We start from the raw sequence: 24,994 nt of genomic DNA, 5'->3' as shown, positions 1-24,994 counted from the left end.
AGAAAGTGCCCAGATCTCTCTCAAGCTTTATTCTCGGTTTCTTGCTGTTATCCAGATAATTAATAAAAATCAACCACGCAAAACTGGGTCCCACCCTCTCCTTTTGCTCCCAGCCCACCTCTGTGGTTGTGAGCACAGATCTGGGGTGGGAGGCAGGGAGTGGCTAATGCCACAGGGAGGAAATGAAAACTGGCTCAGAGAGGGGAAGCCTCAAAAGAAAGAGAAATAAATTAAAAGCCCTCCCATCCCCTCCAGCCAGGGTTCAGTTCCTTTCCCCAACTCCCCAGGGTGAAGTGAGTGCAGCACCTGATGTCTGCCTCTTCTCCTTGTGTCTGGTTAGAATGGTACAGCAGGGCTGTAGGGGGCTTGGTGGGGCCAGGACCACTGAACAACTATACCCAGGGGATGAGGGGAGGCAGAAATGTGGCATCCAAGTGTGTGCTCAACCCTGGGCACTTGGACGAGGGCAGGGATGAGACCTCTGAGTGACAGAGTCCAGCCCCCACTGACAGGAGGCTCCACGGGAAGGAGGGAGAAGGTGCTGAGGAATGTTTCCAGGATGAGCCTGGGAGAAGTATTCCAGGCATCAGCTTCCAGCCACAGCGTGAGGAGTCGCCCTCACAAATGGATGAGTCCACTGAATCCGTGGACATGGGAGTGAGAAATTGTTCCACAGAATGGATGAATCCACTGGCCAATGTGGGGTGGAGAGGTAGAGAAGACCACAAAGGAAGAGGGTCCACTGGGGACAGAATGGAGTGTTCCTACCCTTGTGTAGGCTGAACCACTGAAGATGAGGGGGAGGCAACTGTCCCACAGACAGGATGGCACAGAAGGTGGGGTTCAGGGTGGAGGTTGCACCTAGGCAAGAGTCTGTTGGGGGGTGGTGCTGGGAAGGGGGCAGGGAGCGGTGCTGTAACCACATTCACTTCAGAAGTTGAAGATTCCAAAGAAGAGAACAAGTGGGGAGAGGGGAAATGAGGAAGAGGGCTTGGCCCAGCTTCAGGCCCACTGGGCTGGTAGGTGTGGAGACGGTGGGGGGTAGATGGGAAGGGAGCTCAGAGCTGGGCCTCGCCCACCCTTCCAGGCTTCTTCAGATAGTCACCACCACCCCTGCCATCAGTGGAGATTTCCCGGAAAACGGTGAGCATGGAGTGTCGGACTGTGTCGGCCAGAGCTGGGACGTCATCTGGTGTCAGCCCTTCTGTGGGCACTGGGGGCAGCACCCGTACCTGACATCGCCCTGGGAGAGGGGTGAGCACCATCATGGCCTGTCTACTGGGAGTCTGCCCACAGGTTTCTGAGCTCTCCTGATACTTACTCCCCTCCTCAACCTTTCAGTTCTCTGCCCTGGACAACTCCCCCTCAGCTTACCAGCTGCCACCTGTTCTCTGCGGCCCTCCCACACAAAGCCTTCCCCAGCCCCAGTCCAGACACCTCAGCACCCTGCCAGCCCCACTGTCTGGGGCTTAGTGTTTACCGCCGAATGCTGTAACTGCACACACAGGCTTTATCTTTCCGGCTAGACAGTAATGGCCTCTCTTGGAGGGACCAAATGTTACCCATCTAGCAGGGTATAGGGGGTGCTTAATAAATAATAAATACTTACTGGCTGATGTGGGGTCACATCAGATGATCCTGTGGACATCTCAGTGCTGACGCTGACTGAAGCTCCTGCCCCATGGCGATGTCCCTCTAGCCTCTCCCATGGCCCTTCTGGCCACCCCCCAACCCCAGATCTGCACAGAGCCCTCACCTGAAGTGAAGCGGCGCTCCTTCTTGCAGTAGAAGTCTTGATAGGAGGACATGACTATAGGAACGATGGGAACCTGAGGGAAACGAAAAGCGGTCAGCCCACGGCTCCCTTCTGAGGTCCCAAGGACCAGCCTCTGCCAAGAGAGGAAGGGATGGTGGGGGCTTGAGGGTCAGTAGTAGACGGCAAGGAGTAATCACCTGGGCCTGAACTGCGAGGTGGAAGGCGCCACGTTTGAAGGGCAGCATGGAGCCGTTGTGGTTTCTCGTGCCCTCAGGAAAAACCCAGACCCGTACCTGGGAAAGAAAGAGTCAAGGAAGACACACATATGGAGGGATCAGAGAATGGCTGTGATGCTGTAATGGGACTTCCGAGGCCTGGTGGCCCTGCACATCAGTTCATTTACAACTATTCTACTCCATAACCCCCATTTCCCCAGGGTGACTCACATCCTGTGTGATCAGGGTCTGGGCGACCTCAGACATGACACTGATGGCATCCCCAGTGCGCTTCCGGTCAATGAAGATGACTCCCGCCAGCCAGCAGGCCAGCCCGGCAGAGCCGGCCCACAGTAGCTCGCGCTTGGCAATGGGCACACAGCGGCCTGGCAGTACCTCCATCATCCCTAGGGCAGAGGTGGGGGCGGGGTGAGGATCAGTGTCACAGGAAGCAGCCCACCTCACCCGGGTCATCACCCAGGGACTAGAGCTAAAGGAAGAGGCAGACCTGGAGGTGAGGGGTGGGGGAAGCCCCCGAAAGTAAGAGAAGGTGACTAAAGGTGTATTATCTTGCTTATGAGGGCAGCTCTACCCCAGGGAAAGAGGCCTGCAGAGGGAGCAAGGGGACAACGCCCCAGATGAGGGAGGGTGGAGGACCTCTAGGGGAGGCGATCCCAGGGAGGGCTGCAGGAGGATGGGCGTGGCTAGGGGAGGCAGCTCACCAAGCAGGTCGAGGGAGCTCTGGTGGTTGGAGACGACCACGTAGGGCTGTGAAGGAGGGAAGTGGTGAGCCCCTCGTACCTCCACTCGGATCCCGTACAGGTATTTGATGTGGAGCAGCATCAGACGCAAGATCCTGTGGAGGTTCCACATGGCAAGGGGTTCCAGCGGGACCTGCTGACGTCCACCTGCAGGCCTCAGCCCCCCTCCCCCGCCCGTCTTCCTGGGCATCTTTGCAGTCTTCTCCGCCTCCTTGTCCCTGGGCTTGCTCAGTGTCTCCTGCACACTCAGTGCCCTCCCCATCCACTGCTTGCTTCTGACCCTAAGGTTCCCTCAACACCCAAAACCCCTTGCCCCTCACTTCATGTTCTCGACGTTGCGTCCTCGCACGGCACACACAGGGATGGCGAGCACAGCCAGGAAGAGAATCCAGCCATTGTAGAAGGCCATCTTGAAGAAGTACTTGGCACTGGGGCTGCAGAACCACAGAGTGGGCAGCAGGAGGGCGAGCAGCAGCAGGAGAGTCCACAGCCCTGGCCACAGCTCCATTCTGGTCACCTGCAGGGGACAGGGCGAAGGGCAGTGGGCCTGGTTCCTGGATGGGGGACGGGGCGGGCAAGGTGCAGAAGGCAGGGTTTGGGGGGGCTCTGGGGGCCAGGGCTCCCATTAAAACCTGTCCAGAAAGCCTCTCGAGGATGGGGGCGGTGGGGATGGGAGCTCAGGACTGCTCTCCCACCCCTCTCCCTGAAGGATCCAGATACATTCAGACATGAGACACAAGATATGGACATCCACGACTCACAGACACATGACAACAACAGGACATTAATAATAGCTAACGCTTGTAGCTGGTAAGGATCTTACAATGGTCTATCCCTCTGCTGTCCAATATGGTAGCCACCAGCCACATATGGCAACTGAGCACCTGAAATGTGGCCTAGTCTGCATTGAGGGGTGCTTAGAGATATAAAATACACATCAGATTTCAAAGACTTTGAATGAAAAACAGAATGTAAAATATCCCATTAATAATCTTTTATATTGATTACTTTGTGAAATTATAACCTTTTGGATATACTGGGTTCAATACACTAAAATTAATTTTACCGTGCTACTTTTACCTTTTTTATGTAGCTACCAGAAAATTTAAAATTACATATGTGGCTTGCATGATAGTTCTGTTGGACAGGGCTGGTCTATATACTATGTTAAGTCCTTAAATATGAAACACACAATTTACGTTTTAAAGGAGATAGGCCCAGAAAGGTTAAAAAACTTACTTGAGGTGATATGACTCCTAAGAGGCACTTCCTAGCTTAAAGCCAAGCAGCTTGTGCTCCTAACCACTTGGTTATGCTGCTGCCTGTATATATACACACAAGTGCACACATAGCACGCAGCAGATACAGTGGAAATGACAAAACACTCACAGACATTCTCCAGGGGCTGACTGGCAAGAATAAAGGCTCTGTCACTAACACAAACTCAGACACACACAGTCATACAAAGACTGACCTGTTCACACACATACACAAATTTACAATCACACCCATGACCGGTAAAGGATGGTAAATTCATACCCAGTAAAACCCCTCTCCACCCAGGCAGGCTCCCTGTTCCCAGATAAACCCATGGACATACCTATATCTATTAATCCTGCTTCCACAAACTGGCAAACAAATCCGACCACCCACTTCCCTCCCTCCCAGCAACACTGCAGGCAATGTGGTCAGGCATGCAGCGTGTAAGGCTTCACCAAGCGAAAAAAGGAGGGCAGAGAGTAAAAGGGTCATTACACCACCTGCCCTGGGAGAGGAAAGAGCTCGGGAGGAAGAGGCACAGGCATGCGGAATCTGCTTTTTAGGCTCTTCCTCCTTCCTCCACTCTGCCCCACGGTTTGCGGCAGGGTCACAATTCACAAAAACGGTGTTCAGGCAAATATCTGTTACTCGTATTAAGGCCAAAGGCACTCCCTTCCAATGACAGAAGGGCTGTGCTCCAAGGTAAGTCCATTGCCAAGGGTGAAGGTAACAGGTGATAGAGGAAATGGGACTCTGCCAGCTCTAGGACAATAGGCTTTCTGAGTTGCTTCATCCTACTGCCCCCGCAAGTTGGAACAAGCGTTTCTCCCCTGGACTATTTGCAACGGGCTCTTAACTCTTCCCCTTCAATCCACCTTCCACATGGCAACCACAGATGTTTCTGTGACACAAATGTGAGCATCTCTCTTGCCCAAAGGCCCTTCTTGACAAGTTGACTTCTGCTTACACCTTTGGCCACATCCCTACAAAAGCCTTTTCGCTCTAGTCAAATTGATTTACTTCAGTTCCTCAGACACACCATTATCTTTCACGCTTCTGTGCCATGAACATGCTGTTCCCTTTGGCTGGAATGTTCTTCTGCCTCTTCACTTGCCTGATACAGTTCAGTGTCACTTTTTGGAGGTCTTCCTGAACCCCTCCAGGCCTGTGTTTTCATTACACTTTTACCTTGATCACTGATTCTCCAAGTGCAGAAAAATAAATTCTTGGACCTCACCCCAGACTATTGAATCAGAAATTTTGGCCATTGGCCCCATGAATCTGTATACTATTTTAAACAAGCCATCCAGGTGAGTCTGATGTGCACGTAAGTTTGAGAACCACCCATCTTGACACTAGACAGGGTGTAACCGCTTGAGGTTATCTTTGTTTCCCTCCCTAATGTGTAAGCAGCTTGAGGACAGGGATTGTCTTATTCCCAATGCCCAGGATGGAAGGAAGCAGAGAAGATGCTCAATAAACATTTGCTGAACAGATTATAAGGCTGTGTACATACCCACATAGCCGTAATTAACGAGACAACAGTTCTGAACACCAATCAGAGAGCTACCCTCTTGAGGACTATTAACTATGAAAAGAAAAGCCACCAAAAAAGCAATGAACACACCAGGACTAACAGTAACCTACTCTGGATACACACACACAATACAGGGTCACGGTGAAGGCAGAGTGACAGCAATCTAGACAAGATGGCACATACCATCTTGCACTCAAGAGAAACATACAGAAAGGGGATTAACACGCCACAGGGGAAAGATGCCGCTGTCATCAAATACATGCCAACAGTGCAAAGAGCAGGGACAGATAATGTACGTGGCAGAGGTGACGCTGTGCTATGCACTGAGCTCCATGGACAGACTGTTCACAGGCACCGGATGTAACATGTGTGAAGAGACACAGGCCAGCGGGGTCAGCAAGGTAAGGCATATGGGGATGGTTCTTTAGGGACATGGAGGCCCAGTTATCTTTTTCTCTAATATGTGACATTAAGTGACTCTCTCCAGAGCAGGGATGTCCGAGGATTTATAAGCACAATGGAGTGCCAAGTGAGTTAATGAGCATACGGCTCACAAAATATATTGGCAATAAAATTATGAAATAAATAGTGTATGTAACCAGAAGCACACAAGCTGTGGACGTGTCACATCAGCACATCATGCGAAGGGGCACACGTGTGCGGTGTGAATTGGGACTGGGAAAACACATGCAGTAAACAGGCCAATCCGATCACAACATGAGTGTGTGCTAGTCAGCTAAGCCACGAGATCCCACACACGAAGATGACTGCATATGGTGGGACTATGCACATAACCTGTGAGCCCAAACAAAATAAGGTGTGATCTCTACATGCTAAAGTAAACATGCAAACATAAGATGTGCAAGAAACGTGAAACCACATAACAGATGCAACAGATGAGAACACACACGTGAACACGTCAAGACTGGCCATGAGACACGGACATATGAGAACAGGCAATTCTGATGGAAGATAACACATCATTTCTCCACAACCCGTGGAGAGCACAGGACAAACTAGCCGAACACAAGCCATTAAACACATCAAAGGCACACCCACTCAATGTAGAAAACATGGCCCCTCACAAGGCATCTGTATGTCAGTAAGGGTCGAACACAGCATGGAAGGCCACTGAGAAACAAGAGGTCCTGTGCCTTGAGAGAAACAGGTGTCTCACGGCATCCCTAGGAAGCAAATTCTGCCGGGGAAAGGAGGGCACTAAACTGCCTTCTGCCTGCCACTACCCCCCAAGGGTCACGTGGGGCCAAAGGGCAAGAAAAGAAACTGGGGAAGGTGTTGGGGCTTTCCTCTCCAAGATTCCCTGTCCACACCCTCATCTCAAGTTCACAGGGTCTCCATCTCTCCTCCCTCGTATCTCTTCCATCCTTCTTCCCTCTCAGGCCCCCTCTCCTTTCCCCAGCAACCCTCTCCCAAGTCGGCCCGTATCCTTTTCCCACCAAACCTCTCCCCAGCCCGCCCTCCCAGACCCAATCTTTCTTCCCCCATCCCCTCCTCCACATCCCTTTTAGCCCCTTCCTCCCCCCTCCTCCCATCCGTTTCCTGCCCCCACCTCAGTGGGGTGGGGGGTCTGGGGGGCTGGCCCCCTCCCCAGCCAGGCTGCGGCAGCGGTGGTGGCGGGTGGCTGTGTCTCTGCCTCAGTCGGGGTGTCGGTGCCAAGGGGGCGACAGGATTTGGGGGTGTCCTAGCCCCGGCCGATGGAGGGGAGGTGAGAGTGGGAGGCTGGGCCCATAGCGGTAGGAATGGTGGGGGGTTGTCCCCCCAGCACCCTCCCTCCCTCCCTGCCGTCTCTCTGAGGGCTGGGGCTGCTACTGCCGCTATCCCCCGACACCCCTCCCCACGCCCGCTGGTTTCCGGGGCTGGCCAGGAAGTAGGGGGCGGTGATGGGCGCCCTGTTTTTCCAATCGCCTCCCGGGGACCCAGGCATCTCCTCCCCACATCTTTCAGTCTCCTCTTGCTAGCTCCACCCCACGAGAGCTCAGCTGGGCTCCGTCTCGGTCTCTCTGGCCTTTTCTGGCTCCAGTTGCATCTTCTTTTCTCCAACTTCCTTTCAGCACACATGGCTTGCGTGTCCCTTGGTGCTGTATTCCTTCCTTGGCCCGTTCCTTCGCATTCTCCATCAGCTCTCCTCTTATTGTCAACTTGTTTCTTTTCTTCTCCTTAACTCCCACATCTGCTGCTTATTCCCTCCAACTCCAACCCTTTTCCATCTCCCTCTTCCTGTTCCCCCATTCAAGTCCAAATATTTATCAAGCACCTACTATATGCGAAGCTCTGAGTTCTTCACCTCTCTTCTTTTTCTCTCCAGGACTCCATCTCACCCCACCTCACCCTCCAGCCCTCTTGTCTGGTTTCTGCCCTTTGTCCCTGCCACTATCTCCCAGCAGTCCAGCTCCCTCCTCCACTGACCTCCCCCACCCTCCCCCTTCCTGGTCTTTGGAGAGAAGGGACACTCTCAGGCCCTCTCCCTGCCCTTTTCCTTCTGTGATGTACTTTAACCTCAGTACCTTTTCTTTTCTAGTTCCTTCCTTCCTATCAGTCTCCTTACTCACCCAAGCTGAGACTACCCCTCTCCTCAACATAGAAAAAATGTACTCTTCTTCCAATGGAAACTGGGCATTAGGGTTGCTTTCTTGAAAAAATAAGTGAGGAAGAATGCTGATTCCTCTGGGATAAGCATGCCTCCTTAATTTTGTAGTATGTACCTAGCTCTCTCTTCAGCCCCTGCTGCCCTCTCCCCCATACTCCCATCATCCCCTTATCAGGATCATTCCATCACTCCTCCCTTCTTGGTCTCCACTTCTGCCTCTCAATAAGGTTTTTCCCTAAACCTCTACACGCTTCCCGAACACTAACCTCCCCTGCCGTAGGCAGCTCCTAACTTCTCACCATCCCTCACTGAGTCACGTAGGAACTTTTACCAGGATGTTGTTGAAGAACCCTCAGCTTGTGTCTGGCCTCCACCCCCACTAGACACCTTTGCCCTGAAAGAGTTTACATGCCCTGAGGAACAAGATGTAAAGAACACTGGTAATGGGAGGACTGTTACCTAGTTCTGCTCCTTGAGCCACAGTGAGGGCCACTGACTGTAGAAAAGGCCCAAACTCGTACGAAAGGCCCAAACTCTGAAGCAGCTTGCCTAACTAAGTCCCAGGGGTCCAGCCCAGGAGGAAGACCCCAGTTCTGCGGAGCACAGTACAAGAAGGAAGGGGCGGGCCTAACCCCTTTCCGCCGCGGGTCGCCTAAAAGGGGGTGGGTCTTGCCTCTTCACCCTCTCACAAAGGGGTGGAGCTAGACCTTTTCTGCTCTTTAAGGTTTAAAACGGTGTCTAGGGCAACTCTGTTCTACTCTGTGTCACATTAAAAAGGGGATGGGCCTTTACTTCATTTCTGCTCTGTAAATCACCTAAAGAGGAGCGGGCTGAGTCGTCCAGCCGAGGGAGATGGGTTAACACCAGCGCCGCAGATCGATGTTCGCACCATCCAAACGTCGGGCTAATCCCAGTTCTGCTCCCTTCTTCACTAAGAGGGAGGCGTGGACCCAAGTTCTGCTCTTTACGTCACCGAAGGAGGCTGGAGCCATTTTGAACCCTGCGACCCTAGCGTTTGTCCTCTTTTCCGAGCTCTTCGCCGTCTTTTCCGACCTCGGCCAATCAGGGGCGAAAAAAACGGCCCAATCAGTCGAGAGAGACCGCAGTCGGAGGACCCGGATGAGGCCGAGACAAGGCCTTTGAACCCCAAACCCCGCCAATTGTAGAGCAGTCACCATGGCGACAGTATAGAGGTGAAGGGGTGGGACCAGAGAAAGCTCAACTCTCATAGGATTGGCCCACCCCTTCCCTCCGCCTACTGCGCACGCGCGCTTTACCTCGCCTGCATTTTCCGTCGAGTTCTAGCCAATTAGTTGCTTCGGAGCTGTACGCTCCAAAGTCCAAAGGAATCCGGACGTTCTCTGAAAGAGGAAGTAAAAGAAAGACAGGGGCTTGTAGTGGGCGAGGTCTAAGTAGTCTTGAGCCAATTGCTTCTGGCCTTTGGTTATGACTGGCAGCTACTCAGACGAATAAAGCCCTCCCTAGCCGGGGCGACAGGACGTATGGAATATTTACCAATCCCATGGCACTGCAAACTGACTGTGACTGTATTAGCCAATAGTCATTGTGCAAGGGCGGGACCGCGTAAACCTCTTTCCTCCCCCGCCCTTTGGACCAGTCCTTTATTACGATTCTGTATGATTGGCAGGCACTGAGACCAATAGTGATTAGAAAACCTTGAAGCCTGCCGAAAGATCGTGGGCAGGAGGCGGTTTCTCGTTTGTTGCGGCGTCTGTATGTGTGTTTCGGGGGATTAAGGGGCACGCGGGGGGCGAAACAGTACCGGCCATGGCAGCAGCGGAGGAGGAGGACGGGGGCCCTGAAGGGCCAAACCGCGAGCGGGGCGGGGCGGGCGCGACCTTCGAATGTAATATATGTCTGGAGACTGCTCGAGAAGCTGTGGTCAGTGTGTGTGGCCACCTGTACTGGTGAGAATATGAGAGGGGTGCGAAAAGGAGTGGGGCTCAGATTTATACTGGGGAGGCTGGGGGCGGGGGGGACCATACAGTCATACAAATAATCGGAGGGCACATTCTCATAGGTGAGGCCTGAGGGGGGTTCTTACGTGTTTTGGGGTATGTGTGGGCGAGAGGGTCACGTCTGTACAGAGGAGAACTGTGGAAAGGAAAGTCATAGCAACTAGGAGCCAACCTAGTTGTGTTAAGAGGTGCGTTAAGAGGAAGTGGGACGCAGGGGGTGGGCACTGCACATCTGTGCAGGCGAGACGCGAGCCACCTTACCCCAGGGAAGGGAGGGGGTCTTAGCTGTACAGGTAGGATCGGATTAGACTCAAAGGTTAGGGGAGGCACGCATCAGTTGAGTAGGGGGAGATCTAGGGAAGGTGGGATCACATGCAGGTGAGATATGGCAAAGGGTGGTATGAGAAACTTGGGGACAAGGGCACTGTGGAGGGGCAGCCCCCAAAGGTTAAGGAGTTGTGGAAATAGGGACTTTGTTGGGCATAGGAGAGAGGAAAAGGAGTAGCGGGAGAAGGTGCTGGTAAAGGGGGTTTGGTCTGGGAGTGATGGGGGCAAGGATAGGGCTGGGGCTGAAAGAGGAGACCTGGAAATGGGTGGTTGAACAGGACTGGAAATTAAGTCGCAAGGCAGAGAAGGGAGGGGTGAGGATTTGTGTGTGTGTGTGTGTGTGTGTTTGCTTGCTGGGGGAGAGGAGAGGGGAGAGGGTTGAGCATGTTGAGGATGGATGTAGCTTTAGGTATTGGAGGATCAGAGAAGCAGCAAGGCCAAGTTGGCTAGTATGGTAGGGGTTGTGGAAAATATGAAAAGAAACAGCAGGTAACACCTGGTAAGAGGGGTAAGATGGGACTCTGAGGTTGGGTCTGTGTCTCTCTTTTGTGTAACTGGTTTGACCTTTCTCGTTCCCCTTCCAGTTGGCCCTGTCTCCATCAGGTGCGTACGCAGAGGAGATGAAGAGGGAGATGGGGAGGTCTGAGGAGCTGGAAGACCCTTCTGTGTACTGGAAACCACTACATTTTTTTCCCCCAGTGGCTGGAGGCACGGCCAGAGCGGCAAGAGTGCCCAGTGTGTAAAGCTGGGATCAGCAGAGAAAAGGTTGTCCCCCTTTACGGGCGAGGGAGCCAGAAGCCCCGGGATCCCAGGTGAGAGAGGGGAGGTGGTGCTGAGGGAAGGTGGAAGGTTCTGCTTGGGGAGTGGGGTATGGAAGAGGAGGGACTACTTCCTGCTGATAGTCCCTCTCTTCCTCAGATTGAAAACCCCACCCCGCCCCCAGGGCCAGCGACCCGCTCCTGAGAGCAGAGGGGTGAGTCTTGTCTGATTGTATTCCTTCCTTGCCAAAGACTTGCCCCGTTCCCCACTGACTTTCTTCACCTCCCTAGGGATTCCAGCCATTTGGTGATACTGGGGGCTTTCACTTCTCATTTGGTGTTGGTGCTTTTCCCTTTGGCTTTTTCACCACCGTCTTCAATACCCACGAGCCATTCCGTCGGGGTACAGGTAAGAGCCTTCCCTCAGCTACTACCAGCGAGCCCTCTGAATCTCCTCAGACCCGCTTCTAGCCTACGAGTGGATACTTCTTCCACAGCTTTCCTCTCTTCCACAGGTGTGGATCTGGGACAGGGTCACCCGGCCTCCAGCTGGCAGGATTCCCTCTTCCTGTTTCTCGCCATCTTCTTCTTTTTCTGGCTGCTCAGTATTTGAGCTGTGTCTCCTTCCTGCCCACCTCCAGCCAGAGGAAAATCAGTATTGGGGGTCCCCGCTGACCCTTCCTTACTCCCGGACCCTCCCCTGTAAGCCCTCCATTTTTGTTGGCTAAGGCCAACCCTGGCCACTTTCCAGGAGGGTGTGGGGAGGAGGAGTGACACCTGTGCATAGAATGGGAGAACCTTTGCTCTGAACTGTTCGCTCAGTAGCATCGTAACTCCCAGCTCTGGGAGAGGAGGACGGACTGAAGACAAGGTCTGTCTCCCCTCTCTCCTGATCCTTTGCTTTCCCCCACATTTCTTGATTTGATGTTGAAAGGTGGGCAAGGCTCCCTCTGACTCTCCCCCATATTCCCCTTGTTGATTTAATTTAATTTTTCTCTCCCCGGTGTCTAATGTGGGTCCTGACTCTTAAGTGCTTCCTTTCCCTCACTACCTCCTTTATTACAAATTCAATAAACAAGGTGAGATGTATTCACGGGAACTCTGCCCACCTTTGTCCATCCCTCCTTCTTTCCAAGACAGGAGCATTTCTCTCCAACTTCAGTAGATGTTGGTGTGGTGTGGCGAAGCATGGGGGTGAGACCGTCTCCTTCAGGGCTCTCGAGGGTGCAGGGGGTGAGGGCATCACACATACACAAGAGCAAATGTGTCAGGTGTTTACTCATCACTGTTTGTGAGAGGCTCTGGTTGTGGAAGAAAGTTTGGGGAGGTGGGGTAGAGATTATACAGGGGAGAATTGGTCTGGGGCCAGAAAAGAGGGTGGGAAAAAAAAGGGAGCTGATGGATGGGGTCCGGCTGTGGGCTTCTCAAGGCCCTCCCGCACTGCTTTCTGCCGCCTCAGGCTCCTCGGGCTGATTCAGCTCTGTGCGCTCCTCCTCTTCCTCCTCCTGGTTTTCTGGGTCCTTCCTGGGGAGGAGGATTGGGGAGAATTCTGCACATGGTTCCCAGCACTCTGTCATTTCTCCCCCCACACCCCTCCTTGCTGCCTGGAAGCCCTTAGTCTGAGGTGTCTGGCTTCCTCCACTCACCTCTCCTCTCCTCTGCGTTGCCGCCTTTGCCACATGATGACCCCAATGAGCAGGGCGGCTGTCCCCAGGCCTCCCAGGATCCCCAGGGCCAGGGCTAGAGTTCCCAGCTCCGGCCCTTCCACAGAGCCTGTAGGGAGATGGGGAGAATTGAGGGCACAGCCCTCACAGTTCCTTTCTTGTTGACCATCCCCTCAGTCATGCTGAGGTCTGTCTGCTTCTCTCTGACTTTATCCAACCCCTCACCTGCAGTCAGCCCCTCCTCGCCTGTTTCTGGAAAACAAAATCAGAAGGGAAGGCTTCAGTTTGGGAGAAGGCTAGTGGGAGCCCCGGCGGAGCCTCTCCCTTTCTTCAGTTTAGAGGGGAGAGGGGACAAGCGGGGCTGTTCTCCTGGGCTGTGTGGGGCAGAGAAGGCCTGGGCGTGGCTGCCCGGAGGGAAGCGTGGGGTGGCTCTCGGGGACAGTGTTAGCGTGGGGTAGGGAACTGGAGCCTGCACTGTCCCTCAGCCGCCCCCAGGGTCCCTGGGATTTGGGGAGAGGTCTCCTCACCGATAATGCTGACGCTGACAGCATGGCTCTCCTGGGGCCCATGGCTGGGGTGGGTGGCCACACAACTGTAGGTTCCCTGGTCCTCAGGCCCTACCTCAGGGAGGAGCAGCACGGAGCTGGGGGGAAGGGGCAGGGGCATGCCCTGGTGGGGAAAAGGGGACAGGAGACTATTAAAACCCCTGCCAACACATCCCATACTGCTGGCTTTGCCTCCACATCATCAGGTACCCTTGTACCTCCTTGCCTGCCTCGCTCTCCATGAACCCCCTGCCCTCCTAGTTGCCAATGACATATCTCGCTACCTGCCAGCCCCCTCTCCAGGTCACTCACATCCTTGATCCAGTGGATTTGAGGAGGAGGCTGGGCAGGGGCTTCACAGGTCAAGGTCACGGTACCACCAGGAGCTACTGCTCCACCTTCTGGCTCCACCATCAACAGGACTTCCTCCAGTGGCGCAGGCTCTGGGGGTGGGGAGGGGCATGAGGTTTAGGGTTATACCTGTCTATGGTCCCCGTGGCCATGGGCTTAACCCTCTCCTTCCTGAGGGTCATACCTTCTGACAGGTGCTCACCCAAGTTGGGGCCCTCCCCAGTTCTGCGCTCACCCCAGACCCTGAGCTGGATGGGGGCCGTGTGCAGGGCTCGGCGCTGGGGAAGGCCAGGGCTGAAGCTACAGGAGAAGGTGGGGTGGGGAGCTCCTCCCCGGGCTGGGGTCACCATCAGCTCCGAACGGAGTGTGAAAAGCCCTGTCTCAGGGTGTCTCTTGGTCTCTTCCTTCACAGACACTCCTATGGTGGCGGGAGGACAAGGCAAGACATTCCAGGGTGGGTATGGGAGAGCGATCAGAAAGAAGGCAGCCAGGAGGGGAGACGCTGGGACTCACCTTTGCCATCAGGTATTAGGGTTTTCCCATCCAAGTGCCAGCTAAGAGTCCCTGCAGGGTAGCCCCCCTTGGACACACATATCCCCACCTGGGGAAAAAGTGACCTCATCATCTTTGAAAATAAGAGAATCCATACACATACACATAGCTACACTCCCCTCCCATTCTCAGGATCCCTTTCCACATCTCGCCTTTTCTTCTCCTACCTTATCGGGGACACCAGCCATGAGTTCAGAGGCAGGATCAACAATTTCTGGCTTCCCAGGAATCTCTGAAGGAGGAAAAATTCCAATCAGAGGCTGCAGCTTTGAAGATACACCCCAGCTGTGGGAATGGGGGCAGCTGAAGTCAAGTTCTCACATGCCAGGGCCCAGGAGTCAAGGGCTGGGGTAGAAGGCTTTTCCTTAGATGAGAGGTGGGCTGTGAACAAGGCCCTGGAACCCTTACGATAGACTCGGACTCGGTAGTTGGACTTGGTCTCCTTTCCCTTCCGGCTCATTGCCCGGCACCGGAAAGTCCCCTCATCCTGGATCCCAACAGCCGGCAGGAGGAGGGAGCCGTTGGGGAGGACACGAGCCACGCTATCCCAGGGGCCTCCCTGGGGAGATAGGACCTTCCAAGCTTCTGTCCGGCCTGTGTTCTGGGGACAGAGGAGAGGGGCCTCAACAGTGCAAGCCCTTTGGGAAAGGGCTGATGAGGTAGGGAGGTAGGGAGGTGGGGAGGAGGGGATGCGAATCGTCACTGGTCTCTCCGGAAGTGGGGAGACAGGAGCCCCACTTACCAGTTTCCATTCCAGCTGCTGGGGTGGTTTCTTGGGGGCCCCCTTACAGTTCAGCACCAGTGGCTTCCCGATCCTGGCTGTGATGTTTTGATCCCCTACTACTGCCCCTGGGAGATAGCACCACAATGGAGGGGCAGGAAGGGAGATGGGAGCTAATAAAACTAGAACAGGGTGGATGAGGGAGATTGAAAAGCAGTACCCAGGTTCCTGGGAAGTTGTGGGGAGTTTCGGGGACAGGGCCAGAGTGCTTTCTGCGGGGAGGATTGGTGTTGGGGGTGGGGCAGGGCTCACCCCACAGACTGAGGACCAGCACCCAGGCTCCAGCTGCTGCCCCTGCTGCCATCCTGCTTCCTTCCCAGGCTCCTGGCTCTGTCTGCCCCTTGCTGCTGTGGCCACCACCCTAGGTGGGGCTTGTACCCTCTCCCCTGCCCCCATCTCCCCCGTCTTGTCCCGTCACAGGGAATGCTAGGAATTCATGCCTCTCTCGGACAAGAGTCCTTCAGGTACTGGGAGAAACAGCTGTCACCCCACCCCTGGGCACTGCCAGCCTCTGGGTACAGCCACATCCATGGGGGTGGGGAGCTCATCTCCTAGGGTCTCTTATCCCCTCAGGACCCCCAACCTATTGCACCAGACCACCCAGGGCTACTGGACGACTAGGTGAGGTTGCTAGGCAACAGGGTTCAGGTCTGGCTGTTTCCCATGGAGAGGAGGCGGAGGTGAAACCTGGGGCCTGGGTGGTGAGGGCAAGGCTGGGGAACTCGGGGCGGGGCGGGGGGAACCCGTTTGGGGCTTTATGAGAGAAAAAAAGTTCTCATGTTTTTGAAAAGAATTCTCAACTAAACCCAGGGAAAAAAGAAATTTCTTTATTTAAAACTGCGTTTTTTGTTTTTTGTTTTTTTCTGTGAAACTACAAGTTTACAAGTGAGGAGAGAACTGCCCCCGGCCCATGCCTCCCGCCCCCACCCATCACACTCCCAACCTGCCCCCCAGTCCTGCCTGGATCTTTGACGGGAGGGGTTCCCTACTGACAGTCTTGTGAAATCCTGAGGATATTTGAGGGGTTCAGATAGTAGGGTTCAGGGCCGAGGGTGGGACAGTGGTGATTTTACCTTCCCTCATACCTGGCTTTTTGCAGCCTCCCTCCTCTCTCTCCCCACCCTCTCGATTTTGGACTGAGAAAAAAAAAAAAAAAAAAAGATACCTCGTTTCTGGGGAAACTGAGGGAGATACATACACAAACACCCCAACCCATATTTAACATATTTGGCCATAACCCCCTCCCCATTCTTCCCCGTCCAATCTGCAAATAGTGGTTTAAAAGAAAGATTTTAGACGTGTCACTCACAGGGGAAGGTGACATTTGCTCAAAATTACCGAGTCTAGCCCTGCCCAAGGGTGGTGGGGAACAGGCTGGCAGAGCAAGCCCTGACTGCTTCCACACCAAATGCAGCAGAAAGCTGCCTGCACAAGCAAAGAACACCTCAGTGACTTTGGAAGCAAAGGAGGACACCTAAGTGATTTCAGGGGGGCAGGCTTGGTGCCCTGCTAAATGTACTTCCTGACGAACAGGAGTGGAGCCAGGCAGGCTCTTCACCAGTTCTATTTGTTCCCCTTTCTCTTATCATGACCCCTTTGGCTATCACCCTTAATGTGGGAAAGCAAGAAATGGAAAAAAAATTCAACATATTTATAAAAACATCTACTTCCCCAAACTAAATTAAAAATTAAGAACCACCACCACCACCAAAAATCCCCGAAATAAAAATTAAAAAAAATACAGATGGATCCCAGGGTTAATTTTTCTTTCCTTTAAAAAAAAAGTTCAACCCCAAAGCCCAGTCAACAATTCCCTAAAGTAGCAGAAACTCCCTCCGAGGTAGATATCTGAGTCAGACACTCCCGTCCACCGAGTGATTCTATTGGTTTAAGATGAGCTGCGTATGAGGTAATAAAGCCGTCTGGAGGGGCAGGGGGTGGGGAGGCACAGGGGGCATGGCCCACGTCCTCTGTCCAGAAGTCATGTCCCCATTTTTGGCATCTCTGGCTGGGCAGGGCTGGCATCTCCACAGATCCCAGAGCAGATAAGTGGGGTGAGGGAAGGAGAGTTGGGGAGCCGAGAGAGAGAGAGAGAGAGAGAGAAACAGAATAGTTGTACGTGCGTGTATGAGAGAGGAGGAGAGGAAAGATCTGAAAAACAGGATTCTGGGTGCGTGTGTTTCTATGTGAGAGAAAAAGGGGGAGAAAAAGAAAGAATGAAAAAAGGAAAAAGGGGGGAGACAGACCCCACTTTCCCCTTAAGGGGCCCCATCTTCCCTGCCATGTAGTCAGCACCCCCAGCACTGAGAGAGTCTGGCCAGGGAGGGGATTGACTCCGTTTGCCCTTCTCTATCTTGTGCTTCTCCTTTGTCTGGGTTTTGTCCTCTGGATGCCTGCGTCCTCTTCAAGAGGTGCCTTGTGAGCCCCTAACCCCTGTGGCCCTGAGGGGCGAGATCAGTTGGAAGTGTCAGAATGAACGCTCCCTGGTCCCTCTGTCGGGGATGTCACTGAGGATGGGGTCACAGCCTCCTGCCAGCCACCGTTTGCCTGGAAAAAGAGGCAGACAGTTGGGGTAGGGCTTTAGGAAACCCAGCACAGGGGACAGCGCTGCCAGGGAAAAGGCCCTCCCATCCTGGTGAGAGGTGGAGAGAGGGGCTTCACGTACTCACCCTCATTTCACGAGGGCTATACATCTGGCCTCCCCCGAGGTTATCCCCGTAGCCCCCTGGCCCCATCGAGTGTCGGAGTGATTCCACCTGCAGGCAACAAAGGAGGATAGGACACAGTGAGAAGCCTCAAAAGAAAAAAAGTCTCATATCCTAAAGTAGGGAAACTGAGTTTGGGAAAGCCCTACTCAAGGCGAGATGGACCACCTGACCTGGGAGGCAGAGTAGGAATCTCCGTTGAGCCCGGGCATCCCCAGAAACATGTCACCGGATCCTGAGAGATTGAAAGAGCCGCCAGAGCCTTGGGGGAGCAGAGGGGGAATTAGGGAAGAGTGTAACAGAGCCTGTGATGGCAGACGGGAGACTCACTACAGCTCTCAGTTTTCAAAAAGCCCCCTGAACTAGCTCTCTGGGGGTGGGCCACCATATGCAAATTCTCCACCAAACAACATTGCAACACTCAGAAGGAGCAGTTTGTTCCTGAGCCTCCCCTGGCCACTTGCTGGAAGAAAGGCAGAAGTAACTTCACTAGGGTGGCCTCTGTCCCCTGATATTCCCACCCCATCTCAGCTTGGTCCCTCTCACCCCAGAAGGCCCCCTCTCTGCTATGATCCTGCCTAGATAGGAAGCTGGAACAAAAGCAGGAAGCGTGCAGAACAGCCAGCCAGGGTGGCAGCGGGATCCACCTGCGGAGGAAGGGGGTGTCGGGGAGCTGGTGCGGCTGTGGCCTCCCTGGGTGACTGACACAGCGGTCTTGACGGCGTAGATGTTTGCCTCCTCTTGGAACTTTCCAATATTTTTCTTATAGCGAATCCGCTTGTTGCCAAACCAGTTGGAGACCTGTGGGGTGTGGGGCAGAAAGGAGGGTCAGGTGGGAACCTGCCCCTCTGTAAACACCTTAGTCAACAGGATGGGAGAGCGCTGTGCCCCCAAAACTCCTGCCCATGCCTCCCCAGTACCTGAGAGACAGTGATTCCACACTTCTTGGCGAGCTCCTCCTTGGCCTCCTCACTAGGATATGGGTTACTCAGGTGGGAGTAGAAATACTCATTCAGGACCTCAGTGGCCTGTTTGCTGAAGTTACGGCGTTTCCGTCTACAGAGGAGAGAGGGGGTGGTGAGGAGGATGTGGGTGTCCCGGCAGGGCCACCACGCTGATTAACTCCAGAGAGCGCCGCTGTCACGGAGTACAGTGCGGTGCTGCGCAACCTGGTGGCCCAGAGGCTTGGAGAAGAACGTGAAGGAGCTGGGTGCTGGGGGCTGGCCTGGGGCCCTGGGCCCCACCTGGCATCCAGGAAGCGGGAACGCAGGATCATGACGGCCTCGCAGGTGCTCTGCTTGAGCTGCATCTGGATGGCGCTGAACTTCCGGTGGATGATGCTCACCATGCGCTCCATCTCCTTGGGGGCCACGGGCCGCGTGCGGCTCTGCTCCCTCAGCAGGTTCATGACGTGGGTTGTGAACTCGTTACACGCCTGCAGTGGGGGCCCGTGGCCTGGTGAGGAGGAGCCCCCTGGCCTTGGGATTCCCCCGAAGGGCCTCTCCCTCCACCCGCTCCAGCTTCCTCTCCTCACCTGCTCATACTTCTCCAGCTCCGAGTGGTAAATGTGGCGGATCTGGGCAAGTTTGCTGCGATAGTCCGAGTGTTCGATGGAGTTGTCGGGGGACACGCCGCCTCCGGAGGCTGCGGCGGCCGCAGCTGCTGCCGCTGAGCCGCCCCCTTTCTCAGGCCCAGCCACACCCTCTGCCAGAAGCATGTTGTCCAAGCGCATCAGCTGCGGGTCCACAGGCTCCTCCTCTTGGGAGCTTCGAATGCTGAGGCCTAGCGTGCAGGCAAGTGGACTTAGGGACCCCGGGACCCCACACCCAGCTCTCAGCCCTCCTGGTGCCTCCTGGAGACCCAAGTCTCCAGGCCTGGGTTCCCTCCCAGGCCCCCCTTAGCAATCTTCCTGACCCACACTTCCCTCAGGGCCCCAAGTTGTCAAACTCGTAGCCCCAGTTCTGTAGTGAACAGGGTTCTGTCCCCAGAGTTGAGGAATCAGAAGGGGGGGACCCACGTACCGGTTTTCTCCTTGATTTCACACAGGACGCTAAAGAGAGCAGGCTTCATTCGGTGGCAGTTTAGGGCGTGTTTCCTTGGGAGGAATGGGAGAGAAAAATTGAGAGGCTACAGAAATGGGGGAGTGGGAAAGACAACCACAAAACGACACACCCATGAGGGTAAGAGAGGGCAGCCTGGGAATAAGGGAGGTGGTGGGTAAATGTGTGGCGGGGGAAAGCAGGATTGGAGGCCGAATGGAGTTGGGGGGTTCTTGGGAAGAGCTCAGCTCCCAGAGTGTGGAGACGTGGGGAAGCTGCTTGGCTCTGGCTGGACGGAGGAGGGAAGGTGCAGTAGGCTAAAGGCACCGTGGCCGGGTGGAGGCTGTGGGAGATGGTCTAGAAGGGTACAGAGGGGATTTGGGGAATGGCTGCAGAAATGAGAGTGACTAGGTAAATTTCAGCGGAAGACAGAAGGAGGCTGGGGAGAAGAGTCAGAGTTTGAGGTGCCAGAGGGGGTTAGGGGTGCTGAGCTTAAGTGGGGAGTTCAGTATAGAGGTGTGTGAAGGGTCCTGGGACTGAGCAGGCTGGGAGGCTCTGATGCTCCTAGTGTCAGCTGAGCAGGGGCAGAGGGTGAGTGAGGACCCTTGGAGGCTGGGCCATGCATGGAGAGAAAGGGTCGCAGCCCGGGGAAGGGGTGTGGAGGCCCCTAGGATGAGGGTGGGCTGGAGAGTTAGGGGAGAAGACAGCATAGCTGTTTCTTAGTCTGGGAGCCAGAAGAGGGCTCTGGAGATGGAAAGATGTTCCAGGGGCGTATGTGTGTGTGTGTGTGTGTGTGTGTGTGTGTGTGTGTGTGTGTGGGCGGGGGTCAGTGAGAGACTGGGGGGGAGTGAGACCACCTGGGGGGGAGTAAGACCACCTAGCGTTCCCCTTTTTGAAGGTTTCAGGGACTGGGGGTGAAGGAAGGTTTGAGAGGGATCACTTATCTTGGGGCTCCCGGGAGTAAGGAGAGGAGAGAAGAGCTGTAGTATCCTGGGGAGGGTCCTGGAGTTGGGGGGCTCCCAGAAGATTCAGAGTTTGTGAATGGGGCTTCTGCTGGGTCTGTGTGGGGACCGGGTTGGGGGCACTCACTTGGCCTGGGCCTCGTCCAGGCTCTGGTCGGTGATGGTCATTATCTGCTGCAGAATGTCCCCGATGTCTTGCTTCCCTCGGCCTCCCGGGACCCCCCCGCTACCCCCACCGGGGTCTCCACCACCGGGAGGTTCGCCAGGGCCCCCAGGCTCCCCACCCACCAATCCAAGGCCCCCCCGGCCCCCGCCGGGAGGGGGCGGCCCCAGCAGCCGCTCGTCCATAGTTGGGGGGGGGCCCTGAGGCCCCCTCCCTGCTCCGCCCCTCCCCCCCCCCGCGCCTGGTTACTTCCCCCCCAAACTCGCTGGGGCCGCTGCTCCCTCCGCCCCAACCCCCGCCCGTCTCCCCCGCTCCCGGCTCTCCCGGGGGTTCACCCCGGCCCTGAAGGGACACCTGGGGTACCGTCTGGGCCCCCCACAGGAGACCCCGGCCCCCGGCGGCGGAGAAAATGGAGCCGGAGAGAGAGAGAGAGAGAGAGAGAGAGAGAGAGAGAGAGAGGGAGAGAGAGAGGGAGAGAGAGAGAGGGAGAGAGAGCGAGAGGAGGCCCAAGCGGGGGTGTGTGTGAGAGAGAGGGAGGAGGGAGGAGAGAGGAGGGGGGGAGCGAGGGAGGGAGGCTGGGGGAGGGGAGCCGGGGAGGAAGAGGAGGGGAGAAGAGAGGAGGAACAGGGAGGAGCTGGGGGCGGAGAGAGACACACAGAAACGGAGGAACGGAGACGAGTGGAGGAGGGGAGAGGGGACGAGGGGAGGAGACTAGCCCGTGGGGAAAATAAGGGAAGGTCCCAGGGTCTGGACTCCTGTGGCCTTGAAGCGGGGGGCGTGTTGGAGGCTGGGGGGTCTTGCACCTGGGTTCTGAATCCGGGATCTAGCTGATGAGGACTCTGGCCGCTGGAATGCCTGGGTTCACAGACAGCTTAGTTCATATTTCTTATCCTAATGACTCCCCTCCCTGTTCTACTTAATTAAAACCAGGAGAGGGGGGCTGGGGGAGATAATTAGGGAGGTCTCCAGCCGCTGCTTAATGAGCCAGTAATTAACCAGCCAGGGAGGGAAGCTGGCCTCTGGCCAGACTGGGGAGAGTGGTGGCCTCCGGCCTCACTCTCCTACCCTCCACCCCGCCACCCGAGACACCAGTCTTCAGTCCAGAGGGGAATTACATTTATTCATATAACCAAACATCAGACAGCTCAGAACAGCAGTGGGAAGGTAGGGTGGGCAGGGCTAAATGTCCATTCACAGCCTGTAGGCCCCTCAGTCCAGGGGCTGGGTGTGCCGGTGATGGAGGTGGGAGAACAGTCTTTATGTCTTTGCTGTGCCCTCTCTTCCTTTCTTCTTACTGAGAAGGAGGGTGGAACTGCCTCTCAGGTGAAAACCTTGGGAGATTTGCCTTTCCTCTGGGAAATGAGCCCCTCAGATCCTGCCTGGTGGCTTGACTACTGGGGGTGTCCCCACAGTTCAGGACCAAGACTCCCAGCCACTCCCTGAGATCAGAGGAGAGGGTGAGGTGTCCCACTGTGGCTGGGATCCTCTCATGGCCTCAAGCTCCTACATACTTGGTCATGGAGGGAGTTGAATGTCCATCCTACCTTGACTATTCCCAGGGTTTGAGGACTTTCACCCGCTCCAGTTCCCAGGAAAGGTGGATGAATATTGAGATTTCTGCTGGGTCTTCCAGTCTCTGGTGCCCCTGCCTGGCAGGGTTGAGGGCATGCAGTGGGCTGCCCAGCTTTTGAGCCCCAGGAGTGCAGAGGGGCTGGTGGGGCTCAAGTCTCAGCAGGTGTGTGTGGGGGGCTGGGACCTTTGCTCCTCCATTCGACCCCCACCCTGAACTCTCAGCAGCAACTCCAGGAGCTCCTGTCCCCCTGGGGGTAAGGGAGGCTCTGACCGCTGGGCTTCCATCCGCTGGCTCTGGAGGAGTGGAGGGAGGGGAAGTTGTTGGTGAGGTTCTAAGAGGAGCAGGGCTTGAAAGGAGCCAGGGCTGGTGTGAGGGGCATATAGGACACCTGTGATGGGGGTAGGGGGAGTAGGACCTGGCGGGGCAGTGGGGCAGATGCCTGGGGAGAAGGAGGGGTAGGACCCCCAAAGAGAACAGGGGCCAAGAGACCAAGAAGCCTGGGTCTTGCCTCCTGGAGGGGAGGGGATGGGTGTCTCACCTGGTGACTGAGGATGGTGCTGTAGAGCTGTTCTCTGTCCTCAAGAGGCCGGGGCAGGGCTCGGCCTAGGCTTGGACGGTTCTGGGGGGGATGGAAGGTGGCCCTCTGCTCTTCTAGGCGGCGGGACTGGGCCTCAGCCACCAGGTCCAGAAGGAGCTCAGTCTGCAGGGAGAGCAGGGAGGCCGAGCGGGGCCCCAGGGCTGGGGAGAGGAGGGGGAGGGCTCAGAGACCCAGAGAATTTGGCAGACAGCAGTGGTGGGTGTGTGTGTATGGGGGCGTCAGAGCTAAGGGGGTGTGATGGGGAGTCCGGAGGAGGTGGGGAGAGAGCCCATGATGGATTGAGCCTTGGTCATGGGATCAGGAAGGATGTGGGCACCAGGGTCAGGGAGCTCCTTGGGTGGGTGGGGGTACCTGTGTGGCGGGACCCTGGAGGAGGAGGGGACGGAGGAGCAGATCGCCAAGGCCGATTGCTGGTGTTCACAGGGGGCCAGCCATGCTCATCCTGATGGGGGCCCTGATGCTGAGAGACATCCGTTCCAGTCAAGTGGGGGTGGGGTGGGCAGAGGGCTAGGCCAGCAGCCCATTTCCTCTCTCTGCGTCTCTGTTCCTGCCTCTGTGCCCAAGCCTGTCCAAGTCCCTTGAGTCCACCATTACTCAGTCTCTGCCTCAGGTCCTCTCACCTCCCTCTCTCCCAATGCCAGCCTCCCCAACCCGGTGCCGAGCTCACCTGCTCACCATCCTCTTCTTCCTGGGGTCTCTCAGCCTCCATCCCCTGGAGGGGAGAAACCGATGGGGGAGGGGTAGCTGGGATTTGGGAGGAGGGCCGGAACCCTGAGTTCCTGAGGGGAGTAGGGGCTGAAAGGGGTGGGGGTGAGCCGGGGGCTGGATGCCTGGGTACTGAGCAGGAAGCTGGGTTCCTGGTCAGCAACCCCCCCGGGCCCCGCCCATCCCTGTCAACTTCCTCCAGTTCTCTTTTCCCACCCAACTGCTTGCTTGACCTCTCTCGCCCCAGGGGAGCACAGAGACTGGAAGAACTCCTCCAGCTGCAGTAGGGTTGGGGGTTCAGAGGGGGAAGGACTTTTGGCTTTCTCATCTCCAGAGCCTCAGGAGCCCCCTAACCCCCTGCTCTGTTCCCTCCACCCACCTCCTCTCCTTCAGTTCTGTCAACACAGGAACTAGCTACAGAGGAAGTGGTTTCACTCCTCAGAATCCCCCCCACACCCCCACTCCTTACCCCAGGTACCTTCCCTAAGAAGGACCTGCCCCCTGCTTCCCAGCTTCCCTCAGACTTATTGGGTTGGGGCGGGGCATGTTTCCAGTGGGAAGCAGAGGACTCAGATCCAAGGATGTCAGGCCCTCAAACATACATATACCCCTAGCACTGTGTCTAACAAATATGTGTTGAATAGTTATCATTGCCCTACATGTGCTTAGAGTCTATTTAGGGCACAAAATATGCACCAAATGTAAGAGATGCAGGGGAAGCTTTCCTCTCGTCATGAAGTGGAAAAGGGAGAGGACCACAACCTGGCTTGGTCTTTGATCAATGCTGGTCAGGCTAGCTGGCACCAAGGTGGGAACAGGACAGAGACATTTGGGACCTCTAAATGGCAGCCTGCCATGTTAGCTGAGTGACTTTGAGCATGAAATATGATGAAGAGGTCAGGTTCTGCCACTTAATGCTTTGCAATCTTGGGCAAATACAATCTCTGTGCCTCAGTTTCTGAAAGAGTAAAATGGAGGGTTTTTTTTAATAGCGTTGATATGAGGATCAAATGTGATAAAGCATTTGGCACATAGTGAATGCTCATAAATGGTAGTTATTATTAGTTTTCAATATGCTTCATGTCTCCGTGTCTCAGGTCTATTGCCATGAAAGAGGTATAACCATATTGCTGAATGGTGGCTAAAGTTTGAGAT

General features: G+C 55.3%; 5 protein-coding genes across 11 annotated transcripts; 1 reads left to right on the top strand and 4 right to left on the bottom strand.

The window, feature by feature from the left end:
- Positions 1-14: 14 nt before the first annotated feature.
- Positions 15-9,585, bottom strand: AGPAT1 (1-acylglycerol-3-phosphate O-acyltransferase 1). 5 transcript variants are annotated; one of them, XM_007193909.3, is made up of 7 exons: positions 9,415-9,585; positions 3,053-3,249; positions 2,694-2,827; positions 2,203-2,378; positions 1,954-2,049; positions 1,757-1,829; positions 15-1,243 (listed from the first exon to the last, which is right to left on the bottom strand). In XM_007193909.3, exons 2-7 carry the CDS (start codon positions 3,238-3,240, stop codon positions 1,059-1,061), a joined length of 852 nt encoding a protein of 283 aa, XP_007193971.1. In that variant the 5' UTR covers positions 3,241-3,249; positions 9,415-9,585; the 3' UTR covers positions 15-1,058. The 5 variants fall into 5 exon arrangements, with proteins under 5 accessions (XP_007193971.1, XP_007193968.1, XP_007193970.1 ...); XM_007193906.3 differs by lacking the exon at positions 9,415-9,585 and adding an exon at positions 8,953-9,187; XM_007193908.3 differs by lacking the exon at positions 9,415-9,585 and adding an exon at positions 8,597-8,755.
- Positions 9,586-9,877: 292 nt separating this feature from the next.
- On the top strand, positions 9,878-12,290 carry RNF5 (ring finger protein 5). The gene is made up of 6 exons (XM_007193910.3): positions 9,878-10,065; positions 11,028-11,046; positions 11,143-11,255; positions 11,362-11,416; positions 11,493-11,610; positions 11,717-12,290. The coding sequence occupies exons 1-6, from the start codon at positions 9,926-9,928 to the stop codon at positions 11,812-11,814; spliced, it is 543 nt and encodes a 180-aa protein (XP_007193972.1). The 5' UTR covers positions 9,878-9,925; the 3' UTR covers positions 11,815-12,290.
- A 171-nt stretch (positions 12,291-12,461) lies between these two features.
- Positions 12,462-15,456, bottom strand: AGER (advanced glycosylation end-product specific receptor). Of its 3 annotated transcripts, none has more exons than XM_007193911.2 (11): positions 15,347-15,456; positions 15,056-15,162; positions 14,722-14,914; positions 14,481-14,545; positions 14,275-14,362; positions 13,946-14,179; positions 13,723-13,853; positions 13,393-13,534; positions 13,091-13,117; positions 12,848-12,974; positions 12,462-12,725 (listed from the first exon to the last, which is right to left on the bottom strand). In XM_007193911.2, the coding sequence occupies exons 1-11, from the start codon at positions 15,396-15,398 to the stop codon at positions 12,626-12,628; spliced, it is 1,266 nt and encodes a 421-aa protein (XP_007193973.1). In that variant the 5' UTR covers positions 15,399-15,456; the 3' UTR covers positions 12,462-12,625. The 3 variants fall into 3 exon arrangements, with proteins under 3 accessions (XP_007193973.1, XP_007193974.1, XP_007193975.1); XM_007193912.2 differs by having other exon boundaries at positions 13,997-14,179; positions 15,347-15,453; XM_007193913.3 differs by lacking the exons at positions 14,722-14,914; positions 15,347-15,456 and having other exon boundaries at positions 15,056-15,146.
- A 1,504-nt stretch (positions 15,457-16,960) lies between these two features.
- On the bottom strand, positions 16,961-21,171 carry PBX2 (PBX homeobox 2). Its single transcript, XM_007193897.2, has 9 exons — positions 20,928-21,171; positions 19,821-19,894; positions 19,334-19,581; positions 19,044-19,234; positions 18,720-18,855; positions 18,447-18,600; positions 17,973-18,061; positions 17,764-17,850; positions 16,961-17,641 (listed from the first exon to the last, which is right to left on the bottom strand). Exons 1-9 carry the CDS (start codon positions 21,146-21,148, stop codon positions 17,549-17,551), a joined length of 1,293 nt encoding a protein of 430 aa, XP_007193959.1. The 5' UTR covers positions 21,149-21,171; the 3' UTR covers positions 16,961-17,548.
- Positions 21,172-22,336: 1,165 nt separating this feature from the next.
- GPSM3 (G protein signaling modulator 3) lies at positions 22,337-23,939 on the bottom strand. Its single transcript, XM_007193896.3, has 4 exons — positions 23,802-23,939; positions 23,486-23,594; positions 23,075-23,274; positions 22,337-22,829 (listed from the first exon to the last, which is right to left on the bottom strand). The coding sequence occupies exons 1-4, from the start codon at positions 23,841-23,843 to the stop codon at positions 22,692-22,694; spliced, it is 489 nt and encodes a 162-aa protein (XP_007193958.2). The 5' UTR covers positions 23,844-23,939; the 3' UTR covers positions 22,337-22,691.
- Positions 23,940-24,994: the final 1,055 nt, after the last annotated feature.

This window comes from Balaenoptera acutorostrata, chromosome 10 (genome assembly GCF_949987535.1).
Source record: "Balaenoptera acutorostrata chromosome 10, mBalAcu1.1, whole genome shotgun sequence".
Taxonomy (NCBI): Eukaryota; Metazoa; Chordata; class Mammalia; order Artiodactyla; family Balaenopteridae; genus Balaenoptera; species Balaenoptera acutorostrata.
This window is presented reverse-complemented; position numbering and strand designations above follow the sequence as displayed.

What these genes read in the sequence shown, in the direction of transcription:
- AGPAT1 (XM_007193909.3), bottom strand. Translation starts at nt 3,240, where the DNA reads ATGGAGCTGTGGCCAGGGCTGTGGACTCTCCTGCTGCTGCTCGCCCTC. An exon ending in GAGCTCCCTCGACCTGCTTG is followed by an intron (nt 2,379 to 2,693) that starts GTGAGCTGCCTC and finishes CCTCTGCCCTAG; the next exon opens with GGATGATGGAGGTACTGCCA. An exon ending in ACCTCGCAGTTCAGGCCCAG is followed by an intron (nt 1,830 to 1,953) that starts GTGATTACTCCT and finishes CGTTTCCCTCAG; the next exon opens with GTTCCCATCGTTCCTATAGT.
- RNF5 (XM_007193910.3), top strand. Translation starts at nt 9,926, where the DNA reads ATGGCAGCAGCGGAGGAGGAGGACGGGGGCCCTGAAGGGCCAAACCGC. An exon ending in CAGAAGCCCCGGGATCCCAG is followed by an intron (nt 11,256 to 11,361) that starts GTGAGAGAGGGG and finishes TCTCTTCCTCAG; the next exon opens with ATTGAAAACCCCACCCCGCC. An exon ending in CCGCTCCTGAGAGCAGAGGG is followed by an intron (nt 11,417 to 11,492) that starts GTGAGTCTTGTC and finishes TCACCTCCCTAG; the next exon opens with GGATTCCAGCCATTTGGTGA.
- AGER (XM_007193911.2), bottom strand. Translation starts at nt 15,398, where the DNA reads ATGGCAGCAGGGGCAGCAGCTGGAGCCTGGGTGCTGGTCCTCAGTCTG. An exon ending in AGCAGCTGGAATGGAAACTG is followed by an intron (nt 14,915 to 15,055) that starts GTAAGTGGGGCT and finishes CTCTGTCCCCAG; the next exon opens with AACACAGGCCGGACAGAAGC. An exon ending in TGTCAGCGTCAGCATTATCG is followed by an intron (nt 13,118 to 13,392) that starts GTGAGGAGACCT and finishes TTTGTTTTCCAG; the next exon opens with AAACAGGCGAGGAGGGGCTG.
- PBX2 (XM_007193897.2), bottom strand. Translation starts at nt 21,148, where the DNA reads ATGGACGAGCGGCTGCTGGGGCCGCCCCCTCCCGGCGGGGGCCGGGGG. An exon ending in TGAAATCAAGGAGAAAACCG is followed by an intron (nt 19,582 to 19,820) that starts GTACGTGGGTCC and finishes CCTGCACGCTAG; the next exon opens with GCCTCAGCATTCGAAGCTCC. An exon ending in ATTCCTACTCTGCCTCCCAG is followed by an intron (nt 17,851 to 17,972) that starts GTCAGGTGGTCC and finishes TGTTGCCTGCAG; the next exon opens with GTGGAATCACTCCGACACTC.
- GPSM3 (XM_007193896.3), bottom strand. Translation starts at nt 23,843, where the DNA reads ATGGAGGCTGAGAGACCCCAGGAAGAAGAGGATGGTGAGCAG. An exon ending in AAGAAGAGGATGGTGAGCAG is followed by an intron (nt 23,595 to 23,801) that starts GTGAGCTCGGCA and finishes GATGTCTCTCAG; the next exon opens with CATCAGGGCCCCCATCAGGA. An exon ending in GCACCATCCTCAGTCACCAG is followed by an intron (nt 22,830 to 23,074) that starts GTGAGACACCCA and finishes CCACTCCTCCAG; the next exon opens with AGCCAGCGGATGGAAGCCCA.